General features: G+C 40.1%; 1 protein-coding gene across 5 annotated transcripts in view; it reads right to left on the reverse strand.

Moving 5' to 3' along the window:
• Positions 1 to 19,772, reverse strand: part of LOC122559217 (protein NEDD1-like) — an 83,792-nt gene extending 64,020 nt beyond the window's left edge. For 2 of the 5 annotated variants that reach the window (XM_043708599.1, XM_043708596.1), the window contains exons 1-4: positions 19,699 to 19,772; positions 19,440 to 19,583; positions 12,878 to 13,017; positions 2,119 to 2,213 (exon numbers count right to left, since the gene is read on the reverse strand). In XM_043708599.1, the coding sequence (XP_043564534.1) occupies positions 2,119 to 2,213; positions 12,878 to 13,013 (231 nt within the window). In that variant the 5' untranslated portion in view covers positions 13,014 to 13,017; positions 19,440 to 19,583; positions 19,699 to 19,772. Of the gene's footprint in view, positions 1 to 2,118; positions 2,214 to 12,877; positions 13,018 to 19,439; positions 19,643 to 19,698 lie in introns of those variants that run through there. The other 3 variants (XM_043708598.1, XM_043708597.1, XM_043708600.1) reach the window with 3 other exon arrangements.
• Between the last annotated feature and the right edge of the window lie 607 nt (positions 19,773 to 20,379).

A 20,379-nucleotide genomic window follows, 5' to 3' on the forward strand; every position in this document is an offset into this window, starting at 1 on the left:
GACGCCTGGAGGAAGAGCGCCTCATCTTCTGCCTAGGAACCCTCCAGCCACAAGGGATAGATGCAGATTTCTCCAGCTTCCTCATTTCCCCTCCCCTTATCTCAGTCCCAACCCTCAGACTCAGCACCGCCTTCTTGACCTGCAATCTTCTTCCCAACCTCTCCACTCCCACCCCCTCTCCGGCCTATCACCCTCACCTTAACCTCCTTCCGCCTATCGCATTCCCCCCCCCACCCCCACAAGTCCCTCCTCTCTACCTTTTATCTTAGCCTGCTTGGCACACCCTCCTCATTCCTGAAGAAGGGCTTATGGCCGAAACGTCGATTCTCCTGCTCCTTTGATGCTGCCTGACCTGCTGCGCTTTCCCAGCAACACATTTTTAAGATTTGTTGTTAAGAGTTTTAGCAAGTTGTTACAATACATCTTGCAATTGAAGCGCACTGCTACATGTGTGTAGTGTTACAGCAAGTGAATATTTAAAGGTGGAGAATGAGATGCAAATCAAGTGAATTATTTTATCCTGGATGCTGTTGAGCTTCTTCAATATTGCTGAAGTTGCACTCAACCAGCCAGCTGGGGAGTATTCCATAAAACCTCTGCACTAACTACAATATTTAAATGATTGGTCAATGGTAATCCTCAGCATGTTGATGCTGTGAGCTTCAGTGATTGAATGCTGTTATATGTGAGGGGAGATGATTAGAGATGATTTTTGCCTAGCTCTTGTTTGATACAAATGTCACTCGCCAGTTGGTCTAAACCTGAATATATCCCCGAGTTTTGTTTCATGTAGGGTCTGCTCTGTTATCTCTGATGAATTGCAAATAATATCAAACCTTGTGACAAGATCAGCAGACATCCCATCTTCAGCCCTTATATTGCAAGTAAGCGTCATTGATGAAGCAACTGTAGCTGCTTAGGACTAGGACACTACCTTAAGGAACATAGGGTTCTTGTGGTGAAGTGATAAGAGTCCCTATCCTGTTACTAGAGTCCAGTTTCAAGTTCCACCTCTCTAATGGTGTATAACAATCTCTTGATAAGTAAAATACCTGCACTTAGAAACTTCATTATATTCGGGGACTGAAATAATTAGCTCCAACAATCATGCTAGCTTTGACTCCAACTTGTGGAGAACACTACCTGGTTCCCACTAATTTCAATTTTACTTGGCTTGATTCCATACACAGCCAAGGGCTGGCTTGATTTCAAGAGTAGTCACGTATATCTGACAACTAAACTTCAACTCTTTTCTCTATATCTGAGCCAAGGCTGTAATGAGATATGGAGCTGATGGCACCTACCAGGATCCAAACTCCCAAGCTGGACCATTTGGTTTTGTTTCCAGACACTAATTTACTAAAATTACAGATTTCACAAACATCATAAACAGATAATACAAGCCTTATAATTTTTTGAAGAGTTAAACTTTACAACTGCATTTCCTATGTATGCACAGTGGGTCAATGGTTAGCACTGCTGCCTCACAGCATTAAGAAGCCGGGTTCAATTCCAGCCTTGGATGATCACCTGTGAAGTTTGTATGTTCTCCTAGTGGCTGCATGGGTTTACTCCAGATGCTCCTGTTTCTTCCCACAGTCCAAAGATATGCAGCTTGAGATGGATTGGCTAAATTGCCTCGTAGTGTGCAGGTTAGATGGGTTAGCCATGGTAAACATGGGATTATGGGGATAGGGTAGAATTGCCTTTAGAGGGTCAATGGCTGAATGGTCTCTTTCAACAATGTAGCAAGTCTACAATTCTATTCACTCGGCTCTGTTTATCCATTAGTAAAATCTTACTAAATAATGTACCTTATTTATCTAATCTCATCAACGCCTCCTTTCTAAGTTGTTACTTCAGTCGAAGATTTTGTTTATTGCTTCAACATCACATTTTGAAGATGAAAGAAAGTTTGCAGATCAATTTCATATTTTTTTTTAAAAAATCAATCAAGGACTTGCTTATAACTCACCAACTAGTACCAGAGAGCAGTTACAACCTACCAGAGGCGGTGAAATTGCAGGAATGGGATACCCCTCCTTTTGCTTTCCTGGAACTGAGAAACATTAGCTGATAAGCAAATAATATAAAAAAACAAGATGCTGGTTACTGTACCTGTTCTGCAATACTCCAAAGGTATACCGGCTTGGTTTTACATATGGACACAGAAATCCTATCACCTCCACTGGCAGCACTCACTAGAAACTGATGTTTTAATAGTTAAAGAATTAAAAAGATCATAAATGCTCAATTACAGCAGTGGGCAACATTCAGTACAGGGAAATATGGACAAATACTAAAAAGGCATGATTGAAACAGAGGGTTTGTTTGGGAATGGGAAAAGACCAAGTTTCATCATATTTTTATAACAGATAATCATTTGCAGTTTCTCCTGACTTTTTTTTCTTGTTATGCATCTACAGTGAAACAGAATTCCCCACACTTAACAGTTGCAGAGTTTTGTGAAATACTGCACATAATTCTTACCAAGTTCTCGTCTCAGCCGAAATTGAATTAACATCTCTGTTACCAGATTTATTTACAAACAAGCGGTTTCACTCAAATTAACAGTACAATATTTGCACAATATTCACAACTGCTTCAAATGCAAAGATTGCAGAACTGATGACTACTAGAAATAAAAGAACTGAAAAAGGTATCTCAAACCATACAGTATATTGGTTAACATTTTAAATGTACACTTAATTTAAAATGATGCATTTAGGCAAGCCTAATTCTAGAGCGAATTATACAATGGATGGAAGAGCCTTGGGAAAAGTTGATGGGCAGAGAGATCTGGGAGTGCAGGTCCATTGTACCCTGAAAGTTGCTGCACAGGTGGATAGAGTGGTCAAGAAGGCATATAGTATGCTTGCCTTCATTGGACGGGATATTGAGTATAAGAGCTGGTAAGTCATGTTAAAATTGTACAAGACATTGGTTCAGCTGCATTTAGAATACTGTGTACAGTTCTGGTCGCCACATTACCAAAAGGATGTTACACTTTGGAGAGCATGCAGAGAAGGTTTACGAGAATGTTGCCTGGTATGGAAGGTGCTAGCTATGAAGAGAGGTTGAGTAGGTTAGGTTTATTTTCACTAGCAAAAAGGAGATTGAGGGGGGAACCTGATTGAGGTTTACAAAATCATGAAGGGTACAGACAGAGTGGATAGAGACGAGCTTTTTTTGAAGGGTGAAGGATTCAATAATGAGAGGTCATGCTTTCAAGGAGAGAGGTGGAAAGTTTAAGGGGGATACACGCAGCAAGTACTTCACACAGAAGGTGGTGGGCATTTGGAACACATTGCCAGCAGAGGTGGTAGAGGCAGGCACGGTAGATTCATTTAAGATGCATCTGGACAGATGATGAGTAGGTGGGGAGCAGAGGGATACAAATGCTTCGGAATTGACCAACAGGTATAGACAGTACATTTGGATTGGGTCAGGCTTGTAAGGCCGAAGGGCCTGTTCTTGGGCTGTAAATTTTCTTTGTTCTCTTTGTTCTTTGTTCATTTTCAGTTTAGTTTTGAGATATGTTGCCAACCATACCTTATGCCATTCTCATATCTGAAGTGCTGCATTGAAAGGATGCATTACCTGAACTCCACTTGCAAAGCTGTTCCTTCAACGATTCACGTATTTAAAACAGAACTCAGTCTGCATGCTCTAATATTTTCAAGAGGAGTCACTGAAACAGTTTAGACCAATAGCCGGTGCCAGGTCCGCACAAAGATCCTCAGTGGAACAACATGATAAGCACTCAAAAAAACCTTTCACAATCAATCACTGGTCACAAAATCTGCCTCTGACCAACAACTGGGATCACACCAAAGCTCAATTTTCAAACATTGATTAAGGGAATGCAATTTGCTACGCTGAATCCAATTGCTTCAGCAGTGTGAAAAATACAATTTTCTCTTCATCTGATTCCTGGACCAAAACTGTCAGTAGACTGATTAAACATCAGTTGACTCACTTGATTCAGTTCAGCAATTTTAAATAGTTGGATATTTCACATTACAACAAAGTGATCTTTTAATTTGAAACTGCAGTCCAATAAGAATGTGAATTCTGAAATCTGGCTATTTAAAAATGAAGCATAATAAAACAGCATAATAAAACATAATAAAACAGGTTTTGTTCATTGGACATTTGAGCGTATGATGTATTGGGATGGATAAACACAATGAAACATTATTTATTATGCGTGGTTAAATCATAACTTACACATTGTGTCCCCCATAGGGTTACTGTAATGGCTTAGGAGACAGCTCTTCAGCAAATTCCCAATTCAACTGAACATCAGACTTCGTTCTCTCTTAAAAATGTGATCTCCATAAAACCACGTAGCATTACAGAAGGAACACAGGAACAGAAGTAAGCCATTCAGCCCGTGGAATTTGCTCTGCCATTGAGATCATGGCTGATCTGATGATCTTCAATTCCACTTTGCCACTTTTTCTCCCGTAACGCTTGATTCATTTACTGATTAAAAATCAGTCTCTCTCAGCCTTGAATGTAATTATTAACCCAGCCTCGACAGCAACCCTGTGGGCAATGAATTCTATTAATTCACTAATTTGAGAGAAAAAAGTCCTCACCTCTACCTTAAAGATGCCCCCTTTCTAAAATTCTGTCATTTTGTCCAGACTCTCCCACAAGGAAAAACAATCTTTTCAGAATATTCCCTGACAAGGTTGCCTCTTATTCGTTAAAACTCCAAGAAGTATCGGCCTAAACTACTCCACCTCTCCTCTGAAGACAATCCCTCCATATCTGGAATCAACCTCGTGAACCTGCTCTGAACTATCTCCAATGCCTGTGCAACTTTCCTTGGATCAGTGATTCTCAACTATGTTTTGTCCATGGACCCCTAAGGAGCTCCTTAGGGGTCCCTTTTCCATCATGGGGCTCCCTTTTCCATCATGGATCCAATACCAACAGATAGACACACTGATCTTCCGATAATGAAGTATGGCGACAATGGATTTGAGAACCCTGGATTGAATATGTTGACCCGGTGCAGTCTGATTTGTGACTGACACTGAAGTGAGGCTGTTTGGGAGAAGCTTAAGCAATTAATTTACTAGGTGCATTGAATTCAAACTGTTTTGGAAAGATATTATAAATCGGAGGGAAATTATTGACTCCAATGAAGGTTGATGCTTGGGTAAGTCATCAGTTCAGTTACCAGGGCTTCCATAAACCAGTGGGGCTCACCTTCTCACTGTTTTCAATCTGTGGCCCCCTTTAAATGTTCCAGGGCCCCTAAGGGGGGCCACATGGTCCCCGTTGAAAATGGCTGCCTTAGATAAAAGACTAAAACTGTTCACAGAATTTCAGGCATGATCTAAGCAGTTTTTAAAAATATTTTTAGCGAGCTTTCACTATTTTTAAATGCCATTCTCTTTGAAATAAAGGCCATTATTACATTTGCCCTTCTTATTATCTGTTAAATATGAATGCTGGCTTTTTTTTTGTGATTTATGCATGAGCACCCTCAAATCCCTCTGCACTGCAAATCTCTGCAGTTTTTCTCCATTTAAATAATATTCAGCTCCTCTATTCTTCCTGGCAATTCATATGACCTCACATTTCCATCTGCCAAGTTTTTGCCCAGTCACTTAAACTGAATATGTCCCTCTTTTGTCATCCTCACCTACTCATTATTTTTGTGTCGTGAACAAATCTGGCTACAGTACCTTCACTTCCCTCATAAAAGTAATTAATATGCAATGTAAATCTAGCACTGCACCCTCTGGTCCCTCACTAGTTACAGGTTAAGAAAGCTTCCAAGAAAGCTCCACTCATCCAAACTTGGCCTTCTACTAATGAGGCAGAACTGTATTAATGCTAATACACAACACCATGGGCCATCTTATTAAACAACTGAACATGTCATACTTTATCAAACATTTTCTGGAAACCCAAATATTACATTCCTTTTTATCTACTGGACCCTTTACCTCTTAAAAAGAGGTCTAATAAATGTGCCAGGCATGATTTCATCTTCATGGAGCCAGGCTGACTTGGCTTGATTTTATTATGCATTCTAAAGGTTTTCTTATTAATCCTTTCTAATAAACTCTAACATTTTCCCAATGACAGATGTTAAGCTAAATGGCCTGTAGTTACCCACTTCTGGTTTGCTTCCATTTTTAAATATTGTCAGTTTTTCAATTCTCTGGGAAATTTTCCAAAACCTTTGCATTCTTGAAGGTTACCTACCAGTGTATGCAATATCGCTGTAGCTCCTTCCACTAATATCCAAGGATGCATCCCATCAGGTCAATTTTCTCTAAATGACAGTTATTCTATTTATTTGCTTTCCCCCTCTTTTTGCTCATTAATTATGTAATCATTTTGGAATGGTATCACTGTGAAGACTGACGCAAATTACAGTTTATTCAACTCCTTTGCCATTTCCTGGTTCTCCATTCATAACAGCTCAATTCTTTCACCCCTGCATCTTCAAAGAAACTCTATTGTCTGTTTTATATTATTTCTTAGTTTACTCTCAGCTTATTTTTTCCGTTTGTTTTTGGTCATCTTTTGATAGATTGCATACTTTCCCAATTCTCTGGTTTACCATTAACTTTTGCTACATTGTTCCTACTTATGTGATACCATCCATAACTTCCTTGATTAACCATGTTGGTTTATTCCCTTTCTAGAACTGTTCTCCCTCAGTGGGATAGATCTTTGATGAGAGTCATGAATTATTTTTCTAAACACCTGTCATTGTTTCTCAGTTGGTCTTTGCTACTAAACTCATTTCCAAGCCCCTTCCAGCCAACTCTGCTCTCCTTTCCTCGCCATTATCCTTACTTAATTTCATCACACTTGTTTGCAACCCACATTTCTTCTCACTCAATCTAAATGCTAAATTCTACTACATTATGATCACTATTTCCCTTGGAGATTATTCATTTTCAGACCATTTATTAAGCCTGATTCATTATCAGATCCAAAATAGCATGATCGATGGCATATAGTTCGAAGGACCAGCCCTGAATACGCTATGGCTACCTCTATCAAGCTGATCTTCCCCAGTCTACATAAAGATTAAAATCACCCAGAATTAATGTACTGCTTGTTTCACAACCCACATTTGCTTCCTGATTTATTCTATCCGACCATATAGCTATGATTAAGGGGCCTATGGTCTACATCCAGTGGCAACTTCTTCCCCTTGTTATTTTTTGACCTCTACCCAAATAGATTCTACACCTTCCGATTGAAGGCAATTTTTTTGCTATCATACATATTTCATCTTGTACTGACAAAGCTACCACACCACCCTGTCCTTCTCACCTTTCGAAAAGTCGCATTTTCCTGAATATTTAGTTCTCACTTTGATCTCCTTGCAACCATGCATCCATAATAGCTATAAGATCAGACCCATTATTTGTGCCATTAATTCAATTTTTAATGTACGCAGTATGTGGAACAAAAAGGTAGCTTCTTTCAGAAGAAAACATCTTCCCTCCTTTGATCCTATTTAATATGGAACTGGTCATGAGATAGGTTTAATAAATGGTCTAAAAGTGAACAATCTCTTAGAAAATAGTGACCTGATGTTAACTCTATTGATATAAACAGGTTAAAGATGAGTCTCAATCATTGTGAACAAGTGCTATATTGTGAACAGGAGGTAGATGAAATCAATATGAGTGAAGATAATATGAGCCAACAACCATTGATGAGATACAATATCTACACAGTTGGTAGACTATTCAATTAAGAAATAAGATAAGATTATAACAAGGGAGTAAAGTCATAGGGAAAATTCAATTCTAATAAACACTGGACAAACCAAAAATATTTTGGAGGAAGCATTTATCGAACGCATCAGAGACTGTATTAGAATAACATGTTGTGGCACCATCTGGGGAGGAGGTATTTGTTTTATGTAATTATACAGATTAATTTGGAATTTCACAGTAAAGAATCCTCTTGGAAAATGATCGTAATATGATGAATCTCATATTGAGCATAGGAACGACATACACAAATCTTGAGCTAAAGTAATAAGTCTTAATAAAAGCTAATTACATCAGTTTGAAAGCAAGGTGTCTAAAGTGGATTGGGAAATTAGATTTAATGTTATTACACGCAATGAGCAATGGAAAACATTTAAAGGAAAATCCAAACCTCAGTAAATATGTATTTCAATAAGAAATAAAACCACTAGATGTGTGATCCATGCATAGTTAATTAAACAGATTAAGGATAATGTCAGATTCAGGAAGTTAAAACATTGATAAGGAATAGAAAACCTAAGAAATTGAAGCATTTTAGAAATGAGCAAAGGAGAACAAAACAATGGTAGAGGCCAGAGATAAACAATGACAGGAAACTAGCAAAGAATATAACAGATTCTAACGGCTTCTATAAGTATGCAAAACAGAGTAGCAAAAGTAAATTTGGGGCCATTAGTAGCGGAGACAGAAGAAATTATAATGGGGAAGGAAGAGAAGGCACAAATGTTAACAAATAATTGGACCTAACACAGTAGAAGACAAAGTTTATTGGAAGAGCTTGAATTGATTAATGGCATAAGGAACAAGCATGGAGAAATTAATGAGACTAAGAAATGTCAGCATGGCTTTTGTCAAGGGTCGATCATGTCCAACTGGTTTCATCCAACTTTGAGGAAATGACTAGGCATGTAGATGAGGGTAGTGCAGTTGATCTACATAGAGTTCAGTAATGCTTTTGATAAAAAGTGTTACATGGGAGAACTGGTCAAGAAGGTGAGAATCCATGGGATCTAGAGCAATTTGGTAAATTGGCATAGTGGCAGGAAGCAGAGGGTATTGGTTGAAAAGTGACTTTGTGAAAAGGAAACAGTCATACAGCATGGAAACAGAGCCTTCAGTCCAACCAGTCAAGGCTGACCATAATCCCAAACTAAACCAATCCCACCTGCCCGCACTTAACCTATATCTCTCCAAACAGTTCTTATTCATGGCTTTATCTAAATGTCTTTGAAATGTTGCAACTGTACCTTCATTCATCACTTCCTCTGGAAGTTCATTCCACACACGCTCACTGCATTAAAAATAGTCCTTTGTGTCTTATTTTACATCTTTCTCTTCTCACCTGAAAAATATGCCCTAGAACCATACAGTGCAGATACAGGCCATTTGTCCCACTGAATCCACAACCACCTTCTGAAGAACATCCACCAGATACATCCCTCTCTCTCACATATGGTATTTGCTGATATTCAATAGTGTCAATCACTGCTGTGTTGTGATTAGTGATGATCATTTCATAATATATAACTGATGCCTAGATATCAAGTCTATCCCTTTCATGACCATCCTTTCTCATTTCATTAATTCCTCTTCAGTTTTGTTCTCCTGTTAATTTTTCTACTTCAGAAATGCATTGGTGTAGTGTTGTGCTAAAAAGTGTAACTCCATGCTGGTGTTTGATAAGTATTCTACACAAGTTGAGCATTTTCAGGTTCCAGCACAGTTGAATCGAAAACAAATAACATGGTACAATACATTTAATGTAGAAGGCAGCACCAGTACCATCCCATGGTAAGAATGAGGTACTGCAGCAGTGAAAACATCTACTGGCAAGCTAATTGTACACCATTTCTGTAACTCAAGCCTAACAAATTACTGCAGCATAAATAATGAAAATCTCCCAATACAACACAACAAAGACTCAAATTCTTTTAGGGTTCAATTTAATCAAACAGCCAAGTTTAAATAAGATGTAAATAACTAGATCAATGTTTAAATCAACTTTGCATCCAACTCTTTCAGAAGCTCAGACCAAGGTAATTGAGAAAATATTATTCTGGAGAACTGGAAAGCAGGGATATTTGGACAATTAACAAAGGAGAGGAACTAAAACTTCAACACTTTTAAGAATATATTTTAAAATTCTACTTTTAAAATGTTTAAAGAGATCTGATAAAAGGGAATATTTTTCTATTCATCCTATAATTGGAAATATTGTGGTATACAGTAGAGTTGTCCTGGGAGTTCTCAGCATCGACTCCTGACCCCATGAGGTCTCATGGCATCAGGTCAAATATGGGCAAAGAATCTTCCTGCTAATGACCAGTCACTGCACCATATCCATCACAGAAAAAAACCCCAACTGCAATATAGTTTCACTTCCATGCAGAACATCTATTGGAAGAAGCACTGAGGGCGGAAAGGGAAAATTCTAGGTGTGAGAATTCAAAACTAGTCAATCCTAAAGGTGCTAGACTCAGTTTGCAATACCAGGTGGTGAGGAAACAAACAAGAAGGAAACATGAAATGATTTTAGCTTCACCAATTTGTGACAAATAGATCTCTCCATTCGTGTTGATAGGAGTGACCAATGCAGAGTCTTTCTGAAGGTGAAATCCCATTTTTGTACTAAAGCTCAAAACTCAGCAGATTTGTATTCAAACAGTCTGTAATCTCATGGCCAGGCTTATCCCACTCTACTATAACAATCAAGCCAGGTGATCAACCCAGTTTCAATGAAAAGTGCAGAAAGACATGCCAGAACAGTGTCAGACACACTTAAAATTGAGGTGTCAATCTGCTTAAGATATCAACTAGAAAGACAAGGACAGTTAGTACATGGAAATACCACCACCTGTAAGATCCCTGCCAAGTCAAACACCATACAGACTTGAAGTTACAGCAAACTTTGTTTTTACTGGCACCTAATGAACTGGCACTCCCTATAAATTGGCAAAAAGTATGTGCCTGAAATACTAAACGTTTACTGTATTATCGCGATTTTTGCAATGTCCGAGTAGTCATTGGAGGGTGTGAGTGAGAACATTCTTGGCTGGTAGGTATTATTTAAGTTATTAAATAAGTGACTTATGCTGTAAATAACATAGAATTGTGATGTGTATACCTCCTGCATTATGTTTCTATCCCTTAGTGTGTGTATTTACATTGAATACGTGGATCTCTTGAACAACTAGTAAGCTCTTGGTCCCAATAGGTGCCAGTTAATAAAACGTTGCTGTGTATTTCCTTACTGCCACTGAGTCAAAATTCTGGAACTCCCTCTCCAACAATGCTGTGGGTCTACCAACAACCCAAGCCAGCTCACTATCACCTTAAGAATCATGAAGGATGGGCAATAAATGCTCCCTCGCCAGCGATGACCACATCCCCATGAAATAATAAAGGCTAATGGATTTAAAATGACAAGTGAAACAAAGAATCCTGAGATACGTTGTGAGGTAGATTTGAAGAATAAAACATTTTATTATGGGAGTAGTTGGGATGTATAGCATCTTTTAAAATAGAAGGTCATATATTCAGTGAATACTGGGCATTAATTTCAGGAAAGATGGGTTGAATGACCTTAACTGTGCTGCAATCTTCTCTGGTTCTAACTTTATTTCCCAGACTGATAGCTGGTGCAATGTGGTACTGGTTGCATGAATAAATGTTTTTATATTGCTCTGATACAGAGCAGCAGTCAAAACAAAAGAAAATTGTATGAAAATTAGATGTCACTCAGTGACCTTCAAGATTGTTGGGGTGAACAAACTTGGATAAGCAGAATTCAAGATTCCTTCCTATAAGATACACACAAAAGTCAAACATATTGTCCATGCATACTGCTAAGAATAAAGTATTAAAATAAACATTTTGAAACAATACTAAGTTGAGAAAAGTAGCGTTGTCTTTAGTTTTACAAATTGGCACGGTGACTCAGTTGTTAGCACTGCTGCCTCACAGCACTAGGGACTCTGGTTCAATTCCAGCCTCAGGCGACTGTCTGCATGGAGTTTGCACTTTCTCCCGTGTATGTGAGGGTTTCCTCTGGGTACTGTGGTTTTCTCCCACAATCCAGGGTAGGTGAATTGGCAGCGCTAAATTGCCCAACGGGTTCAGGGGTGTGAGGGTTAGGTGCAATAGTCAAGGTTAAATATAGGGGAATAGAATAGGGGAATGGGGCTAGGTGGGTTACTCTTTGGAGGGTATCGCTGGGCCAAAGTGCCTGTTTCCACACTGTAGGGATTCTATGAAATCTGTTAAAAATGTAATAGCGCCTTCAACCAACAGCTATTCTGGGGACCTTTCTAACCTGCAGAGTTAAACCAAAGAAACACCTGTACATATGTTACAATTCAGGGTAACATTCTACCATTTATTATGAGCGATTAGAAAATTAATGACAAAGCTTTCAAAATGTTTTGGCATTGCCATATCAACACAAAGCTTTTAAAAACTATGATGATTCTCATGGATGCTCTCAGAAAGATGAGACATTACCTTGTTTCAAGTTAATTATTCATCTAAGACAAGATGCTAAAGGTTTTACTGTACATGGAAAATGATCAAGAGAATCACCAGCCCTACAAGTTGAACCAACACCTTCACAGAAAGGTCACCAATAAATTATTGGACTACCTACAAAGCTCTAACAGGTTAAACTAAACCACAAAGAGGTTTTAGGCAATGGCTTTGTATTTTCCTACTCTTTAGATTGACTATCTGTCCCTGAATTACAGGAAATTTCAGATTTGTCCCAGGAAAGGTAGCTACACCAATATATAATGTTTGAATTCCTTCATCTTTACCACCCACAAAACATCCATTTAACCTCACCTCTTTTCATTTATTATGTTGAAAGCACTAACCTGGTCTGAGATATGTTTTTACGGAGTCAGCAGCATTACCAATGCTCATTCACAGATGAGCTTAAATTGTGTCTTACACAATTTGTAAGATGCTTAATAAAGTTGAAAATGAGGAAAAAACAAACTTAACACATGCTTTTTATAATTTTGGCTCAAACTGTACTCCCCATTTGCTTCAACAGTACCCACATTCCCCATATTGTTACTGGCAAGAATATTGTTAGCATTTAGACTTAAGGATATTATTGAAGCTCCAACAAAGAGAAGACACTTCCTGCTCAGGGTCATGAGGGTTAAAGTGTGCCTCTGGGGAGAATGAAAGTAAGTCCCAGATCTGGATACAATCTCCTGCTGATACCAGCTTCACTGGTTCCTCCATGGTTCTACAAAATACCAAATCAAAAATCACAATGCATTGAAGCAGTCTTTATGCCTAGTTTTATTTTGTCTCTAACCAAGCTATGTTGACAGCCAATGTAATATATATAAAAAAAGTCAAAGGACATGTTGAGGTAGAAGCCCTTCCTTTCCAGCTGCAGCAAGATGTAGACTCTATGATTTATCTTGAGGATTTCCAGCATAGGACCTACATTTCAACTGTGCAGATTTTAAGGTTACTATTTCAAATAGACTGTTAGTTACATAAAGCTCCAGTTGGAACCCTGCTTGGAGAACTGTGTTCACATAAAGTTTTCATACCTTAACAGGGATATACCTAGCCTTGATTGGGATACAGCATGGATTCACCAGTACTATTCCAGATATGAAAAGGTCAAATTAAAATCATGTAGCACCGATTTCAATGTAGACATTAAGGCAATTTAATTGCAGTCCTTAAGATAATTAAAATGAATCGACAGCGGAGGTGAGGGAGAAATTATTCCCTTTGATGGGAGAGGGGACACACAAAGCAGTAAAACCCAAACTTACATCTCAGCCATTTGGAGGTTACATCTGTAATTCCTTCTTTCCATAAGGATACTCGCAATTTGGAACTTTTCCCTCAACAAATGGTTGAGATGAGGTCAATTGAAAATGTTAAAACAAAGGTCAACAGACTATTTGTAGTAAGGGTTACAGAACCATTGTAAACCCCACAATCTAAACAAATGGTAAAATTAGCTGATTGGCCAATGTTACAAATCTCATTAAAATTTTGAGCTCCTTTGCAAGGTATTCTCAAAGACATAGCTCTCCACGTGGATTGCCTGAACAACTATTCACACCCAGCTAGAGCAATCCCTTCCCCAATGCCACACTCCACTGCAGTCCTGAGGCCAGTCTGAAGCATCTAGTTAGGGTACCATCCTCGTTCTTTAGTAGTTGCATGTTTCATTTAACTGTGATCTCTAGGTTTTCTCAGAGTCCCATTATTCTCAACTTTACCAATCAAAAGCTACCTATGGCCTTTCTTCATCCTCATGTATCTAGAGTCATAGAGCTATACATCATAGAAACAGATCCTTTGGTCTTACTCATCTATGCTGGTGAGATAGCCTAAATAGTCCCATTTGCCAGCATTTTATCTAAACCTTTCCTCTTTATGTACCCATCCTGATGCCTTTTAAATGTTGTAATTGGACCAGCCTCCACCACTTCCTTGGGCAACTCATTCCATAGACGTACCACCCTCATGAAAAGCTGCCCCTTAGGTTACTTTTAAATCTTTCCCCACGCACCTTAAATCTATGCTCTCTAGTTTTGGAATCCCTTACCTTGGTGGGGGTGGGGGGGGGAAAGAAAAAGAGGTTGACTATTCACCTTATTCCTCCTCCCCGCCATGATTTTATCAACCTCCAGATGAACCAGGAATATAGTCTCCAAGTGATCTGAAGAACTCCCACAGCTTTTTGGAGCCCTACCTACCCAAAGCTTGCTACAGGGGTATATTTTCAGTCCATGAGTCTTCCCCTGCTGCTGACCATAACTCATGAGCTCCTTACATGTACTTAACAGCCCCAAAGGCAAACTCTTGTCTATAGCAGCTTGAAACCGAAACCAGAACTGGAACATTAATTAGGCTGTATAGCCATCCCATTACCCATCCCACCAGTCCCGGCCCCAGCCTCAGCTCCACCCCAGAATTCACAGGCACACCAGGGAGTACAGACCTCAGCCTCCAAACCCAAACCCCTCCAATCCAGAGACATGTAACTTGAGTGCTCATTACTGACCACACATTTTCATCAAGTTGATGATGTGAAGAAGAGTAGGTCCCTTTCTGTTGTTGTCAGGGAGATCCCACATTGACCTGACACAATCATGGTTTTGGGGAAGAACTTTGCCAATCTTCCAGGTTAAAAAACAAACTATGCCCCCACCCCGAAAAACAAAATAATCATTTTGCCTGCAATCAATGCCAAAGTTGCTGCTTTTCTGACATACATTTTATTTACTTTGTTACTCAAATGTTTTCAGGGACAATGGCGTGAAATGGACCATCAAACCTTTTCCTACCATGGAGTTATAGTGTCACACAGCATGGAAACAGACTCTTCCATTCAACTCGTCCATGCCAATCATGTTTCCCAAACTAATCTAGTCCCACTTGCCTGCATTTGGTCCATGTACCTGTGAATCTTTCCTACTCAGCTAAGGAAGTGATTGCTGGGCCTCTTCCTGAGATATTTGTATCATCGATAGTCAGAGGTGAGGTGCCAGAAGACTGAAGGTTGGCTAACGTGGTGCACTGTTTAAGCAAGGTGGTAAGGACAAGCCAGGGAACTATAGACCGGTGAGCCTGACCTCAGTGGTGGGCAAGTTGTTGGAGGGAATACTGAGGGGCAGGATGTACAGGGATTTGGAAAGGCAAGGACTGATTAGGGATAGTCAACATGGCTTTGTGCATGGGAAATCATGTCTCACAAACTTGATTGATTGAGTTTTTTGAAGAGTAACAAAGAGGATTGATGAGGGCAGAGCGGTGGAGGTGATCTATTTGGCCTTCAGTAAGGCGTTCAACAAGGTTTCCCAGGGGAGATAGGTTAACAAGGTTAGATCTCTCAGAATACAGGGAGAACTAGTCATTTGGATACAGAACTGGCTCAAAGGTAGAATACAGAGGGAGGTGGTGGTGAGTTGTTTTTCAGACTGGAGGCCTGTGACCAGTGGAGTGCCACAAGGGTAGGTGCTGGGTGCACTACTTTTGATAATTTATATAAATGATTTGGATATGAGCATAAGAGTATAATTAGTAAGTTTGCAGATGACACCAAAATTGAAGGTGTAGTGGACAGCGAAGATTACTTCAGATCACAACGGGATCTTGATCAGCTGGGCCAATGGGCTGAGAAGTGGCAGATTGAGTTTATTTCAGATAAATGTGAGGTGCTGCATTTGGGAAAGCAGATCTTAGCAGAACTTATATACTTAATGGTAAGGTCCTAGGGAGTGTTGCTGAACAGAGACACCCTGGAGTGCAGGTTCATAGCTCCTTGAAATCAGAGTCACAGGTAGAGAAGATAGTGAAGAAGGCGTTTGGTATGCGTTCCTTTATTGGTCAGAGTATTGTACAGGAGTTGGAAGGTCATGTTGTGGCTATGGTTAGGCAATGGTGCAATTCTGGTCTCCTTCCTAATGGAAAGATGTTGTGAAACTTGGAAGGATTCAGAAAAGATTTACAAGGATTGGAGGATTTGAGCTATAGGGAGAGGCTGAACAGGTTGGGGTTGTTTTCCCTGGAGCGTCGGGGGCTGAGGGATGACCTTATAGAGATTTACAAAACCATGAGGGACATGTATAGGATAAATAGACAAAATCTTTTCCCTCGGGTGTGGGAGTCCAGAACTAGAGGGCATAGGTTTAGGGTGAGAGGGGAAAGATATAAAAGAGACCTCAGGGGCAACTTTTTCACGCAGAGGGTGGTACCTGCATGGAATGCGCTGCCAGAGGAAGTGGTGGAGGCTGGTACAATTGCAACATTTGAAAGGCAATACGAATAGGCAGGGTTTGGAGGGATATGGGCTGGTTGTTGGCAGGTGGGACTAAATTGGGTTGGGATATCTGGTCGGCATGGACGGGTTGGAACGAAGTGTCTGTTTCCATTCTGTACATCTCTATGACTCTATCCAAATGTATTTTAAGTGTTAAGTAACTGTACCTGCATCTACCATTTAACCCCCTTGATATAATAATGAACAGACTAGACTTACTTTCAAAGGACTGCTAAGAGCGGAGCCGAATTAATTTCTGTCCTCCTGTCACCAACAAAAAAAAAATTCGTGGAGACCTAAGAGTTCAAGAACTAATAAGAACCAAAATCTACCAGGATATTACATTTCAGACTCCAGAAAATTCCCATCTGGGGTTTGAGAGGTCCCATTAAATCATCAAGTTCTATAACCATTGAGAAAAATCCAAATTATATTCAGAAAATAATCTTCCAAACCAAGAATGTTCAACATTCAGTTGAATGTCTTACAAAGACAGAAAGAAATTCATTTTCTGTTCCATGTTACTCAAGAATGGAGACATTATAACTGGTTTTACATGGACTCTACCTCATCTTTTCAATATTCCAAGGAAAGGTTTGGGATAGTAACCAAAATATTTGGTAAAGCAAAACTTCGATACTTTCATTCCTGATTCATCACTACTTGCTTTATATAAAAAGGGAAAAGTCACTGTAGCCCTGCAGGAATAGAACTTCTCTCTGGTTGTGGTTTAACATGAGGAGTGTTCTTCATGGTAGCCTCCTCAACCCATACTGTTAGCATTTATGGGTGTCACGGTGGTTAGCACTGCTGCCTCACAGCACCAGAGACCTGGGTTCAATTCCTGCCTCAGGTGACTGACTGTGTGGTGTTTGCACATTCTCCCCTTGTCTGCGTGGGTTTCCTCCAGGTGCTCCAGTTTCCTCCTACAGTGCAGGTTAGGTGAATTGGCTATGCTAAATTGCCCGTAGTGTAAGGTGAAGAGGTAAATGTAGGGGAATAGGTCTGGGTGGGTTGTGCTTCAGCGGGTTGGTGTGGACTTGTTGGGCCAAAGGGCCTGTTTCCACACTAAGTAATCTAATCTAATCTAATCACTCTGTATTGCCAACCAGCCAATTGAACTAACCCAGATTCTAGCCAACGCATGAGCTAAAAATTTTTTTTTGGTTATTTGTTACTTCCCTTTGTCATTCAGATCATTCTTATTCTGAACCAAAATTTCCATCCATCTTTGAATGGACACAATTTCAGCCTATGATTCCCCCCAGACTTAGATTCCCAGCTAGAGGAAATGACCTCTAATCTGTCAAACTGTTCAGTAATATTGAGACAGATTTTCTGGAGAGTGGTAATCTTACGGGTTGGGCAGGGGGCTATTGTCGGTCAGTTCCAACAAAGGGGATTGAGGTCAGGTCCAACAGTAGGTGCAAGGATGATCGAGTGTGGTGAAAGGGAGTATGAGAAATGTGGCATCACGTCTGTTCAGGGGTGGACAGGTGCAAAAGAAGGATTGAGATATCCTGAAAAAGGGGATTGAGTGGGGTTAGATCAGGGTCCGATGTTTGGAGGATGTGTAAGTGCTCAGGGCTGCAGGATGTAAGCATGGGATCAGACTAACAGTTTGTTAGTCAAGGATTAGCCTACATATTTAAGTGTCTAGCTTTCCCTGAGGAATTCTGGAATTGTCAACCCGCAGCCTCCTACTCTCCAGCCTATTCAGCCTCTCCCTATAGCTAAAACCCTCCAGCCCTGGCAACATCCTTGTAAACCTCTTCTGAACCCTTTCAAGTTTCACAACATCCTTCCGATAGGAGGGAGACCGGAATTGCACAATATTCCGACAGTGGCCTATTCAATGTCCTGTTCAGCCACAGCATGACCTCTCAGCTCCTATACTCAATGCTCTGACCAATAAAGGAAAGTATATGAAGAGGGATATGGGCCAAATGCTGGCAAATGGGACAAGATTAATTTAGGACATCTGGTCAGCATGGACCAGTCAGACTGAAGGCTCTGTTTCTGTCCTATGTAATTCTATGGTTCCATGACCATCTTACTTATTCAGAACCCTCCTGAGTCTTCAATTTCCAAGCATTGGATTGTGCTGCAATGGTGATTCCACAGGGTACCAATGTACAACCCCAGTCTATGCTGGAATAGTGACTGCTCGGCCATCAGAAAAAAAATCTGTCCTTTTTACATACCTCAAATGAGATCATTCTCTCACTCTTCAAACTGCAGGGACTATTACACCCCTCCTTCAGGATGGCTACACCTCAGACTCTACAATGTGGTAACACAAGGCCTCCACCTAATCGGTCAGGGGGATATAGTATTTGAATTTAATACTGGTTCATTTCATTCTGATTTGTAACTCTGTGCTTCATGCTCCAAGGAACAACGTGCCATCTTTCAATTTTACTGGTGGAAGGAAAGTAAGGTTTCAACTTTGCAAAACATTCACAAACAGCGTCAAGAAAGCATCACGAACTGTTAAAGCTTCCATCAGCTGATAGTTCCGGTTAAATCGGATCCCCCTTCTATTTAATGAATGGGTGAATTCTCCCCATTGATTATAACATGCCTCGCCTAGCTCTGGTTGTCTATCGTCACGTTCACTATAACCCACTGAAACAACAAATTCATTCCAAAGTTTCTGGTGCCGGAACGCCGCCAGAGGCACCAACACTCCAGTACACTGAGAATTCACTAACCCCAAGAAGAAGAAAAAATTCGAAGGGCAAAAGATTTAAATTAAACTTCAAATATAAAATGACCCAGAGGTGTTTTTTCCCCTAGAACCATCCTTCAATCAGCATGCAAACGGTTGCGAAACTTCATAAACAACAACATTTAAATAAAAATACACAAACTTTGCTTTAGGATTTATCGACGCTGTGCAAGGAGTAATTGCCCCCACCCACAGAGGTCTTGTTGATGGTGTCTGGCCCTGGATCCTCGCACTTTCTCTGGTCTACAGCTCCAGCGGTTCCGAAACGACCCTGGGAAATTTCCTCCTGGTTTGAATGGGAAATGGATTGGGGAAAAAAAAACCGGTTTTAGTCAGAGCTATCCTGGAGAAATGGAGAAGGGTGGACCCTGAGACTTCAGTGACTGCACACCAACTCCCACCTTCACAGCGACCGAGGCAGTCAGTGCTGACCACACCCAGATTCCCAGCTACCTCTATCACAGGAACTAATCAATGGCCAAACGCCACAAACTGTTTTTACAAAATAGAATGAACATTGGAGCAAACTCCCTCCCGAGTAGCACTGTGGGTCTTACTACACCAGATGAACTACAGCAATTCAAGGAACTTGCTCAAGGGCACTAAATGTTGGCACCTGCAGCTGAGCCGAATGAATAAATAAATAAAAGCTCCCATCAGGCTTTTTTTTCTTTAAATTGTCAATAATATTCCAGGTTGACCCAGATCAGTCATAAGTAATGAGAATGTTCACAGTATATTACTGTACTTTTGAACATCGACAATGGTGAAGGGACAACTGAAACGCAACCTATACTTGGAAGACAATGTGAACTCACCCAGTAATTCTATCCATTCCAAGATCCAGAACATTCTTCAAAGACAGAGGAAAATAAAGGAACTTGATAGAGATGTACCACAACTGTGCATTGTCCAGACTCAAGATCCTTAAGATACTGGTAAAGGTTTCTTAATTATAGAGCTGGTCCAAATCATCCAAAGTCATTCCTGGTCATGGTGCTACATTTGCAAAGGAACAGAAAGTAGCTCAAACCAAGCATGGCACATCGATGATCCCCAAAGAGTGGGAGGAATGATGGTTG

The sequence above is a fragment of the Chiloscyllium plagiosum genome, chromosome 18 (assembly GCF_004010195.1).
Source record: "Chiloscyllium plagiosum isolate BGI_BamShark_2017 chromosome 18, ASM401019v2, whole genome shotgun sequence".
In the NCBI taxonomy this organism is placed as follows: Eukaryota; Metazoa; Chordata; class Chondrichthyes; order Orectolobiformes; family Hemiscylliidae; genus Chiloscyllium; species Chiloscyllium plagiosum.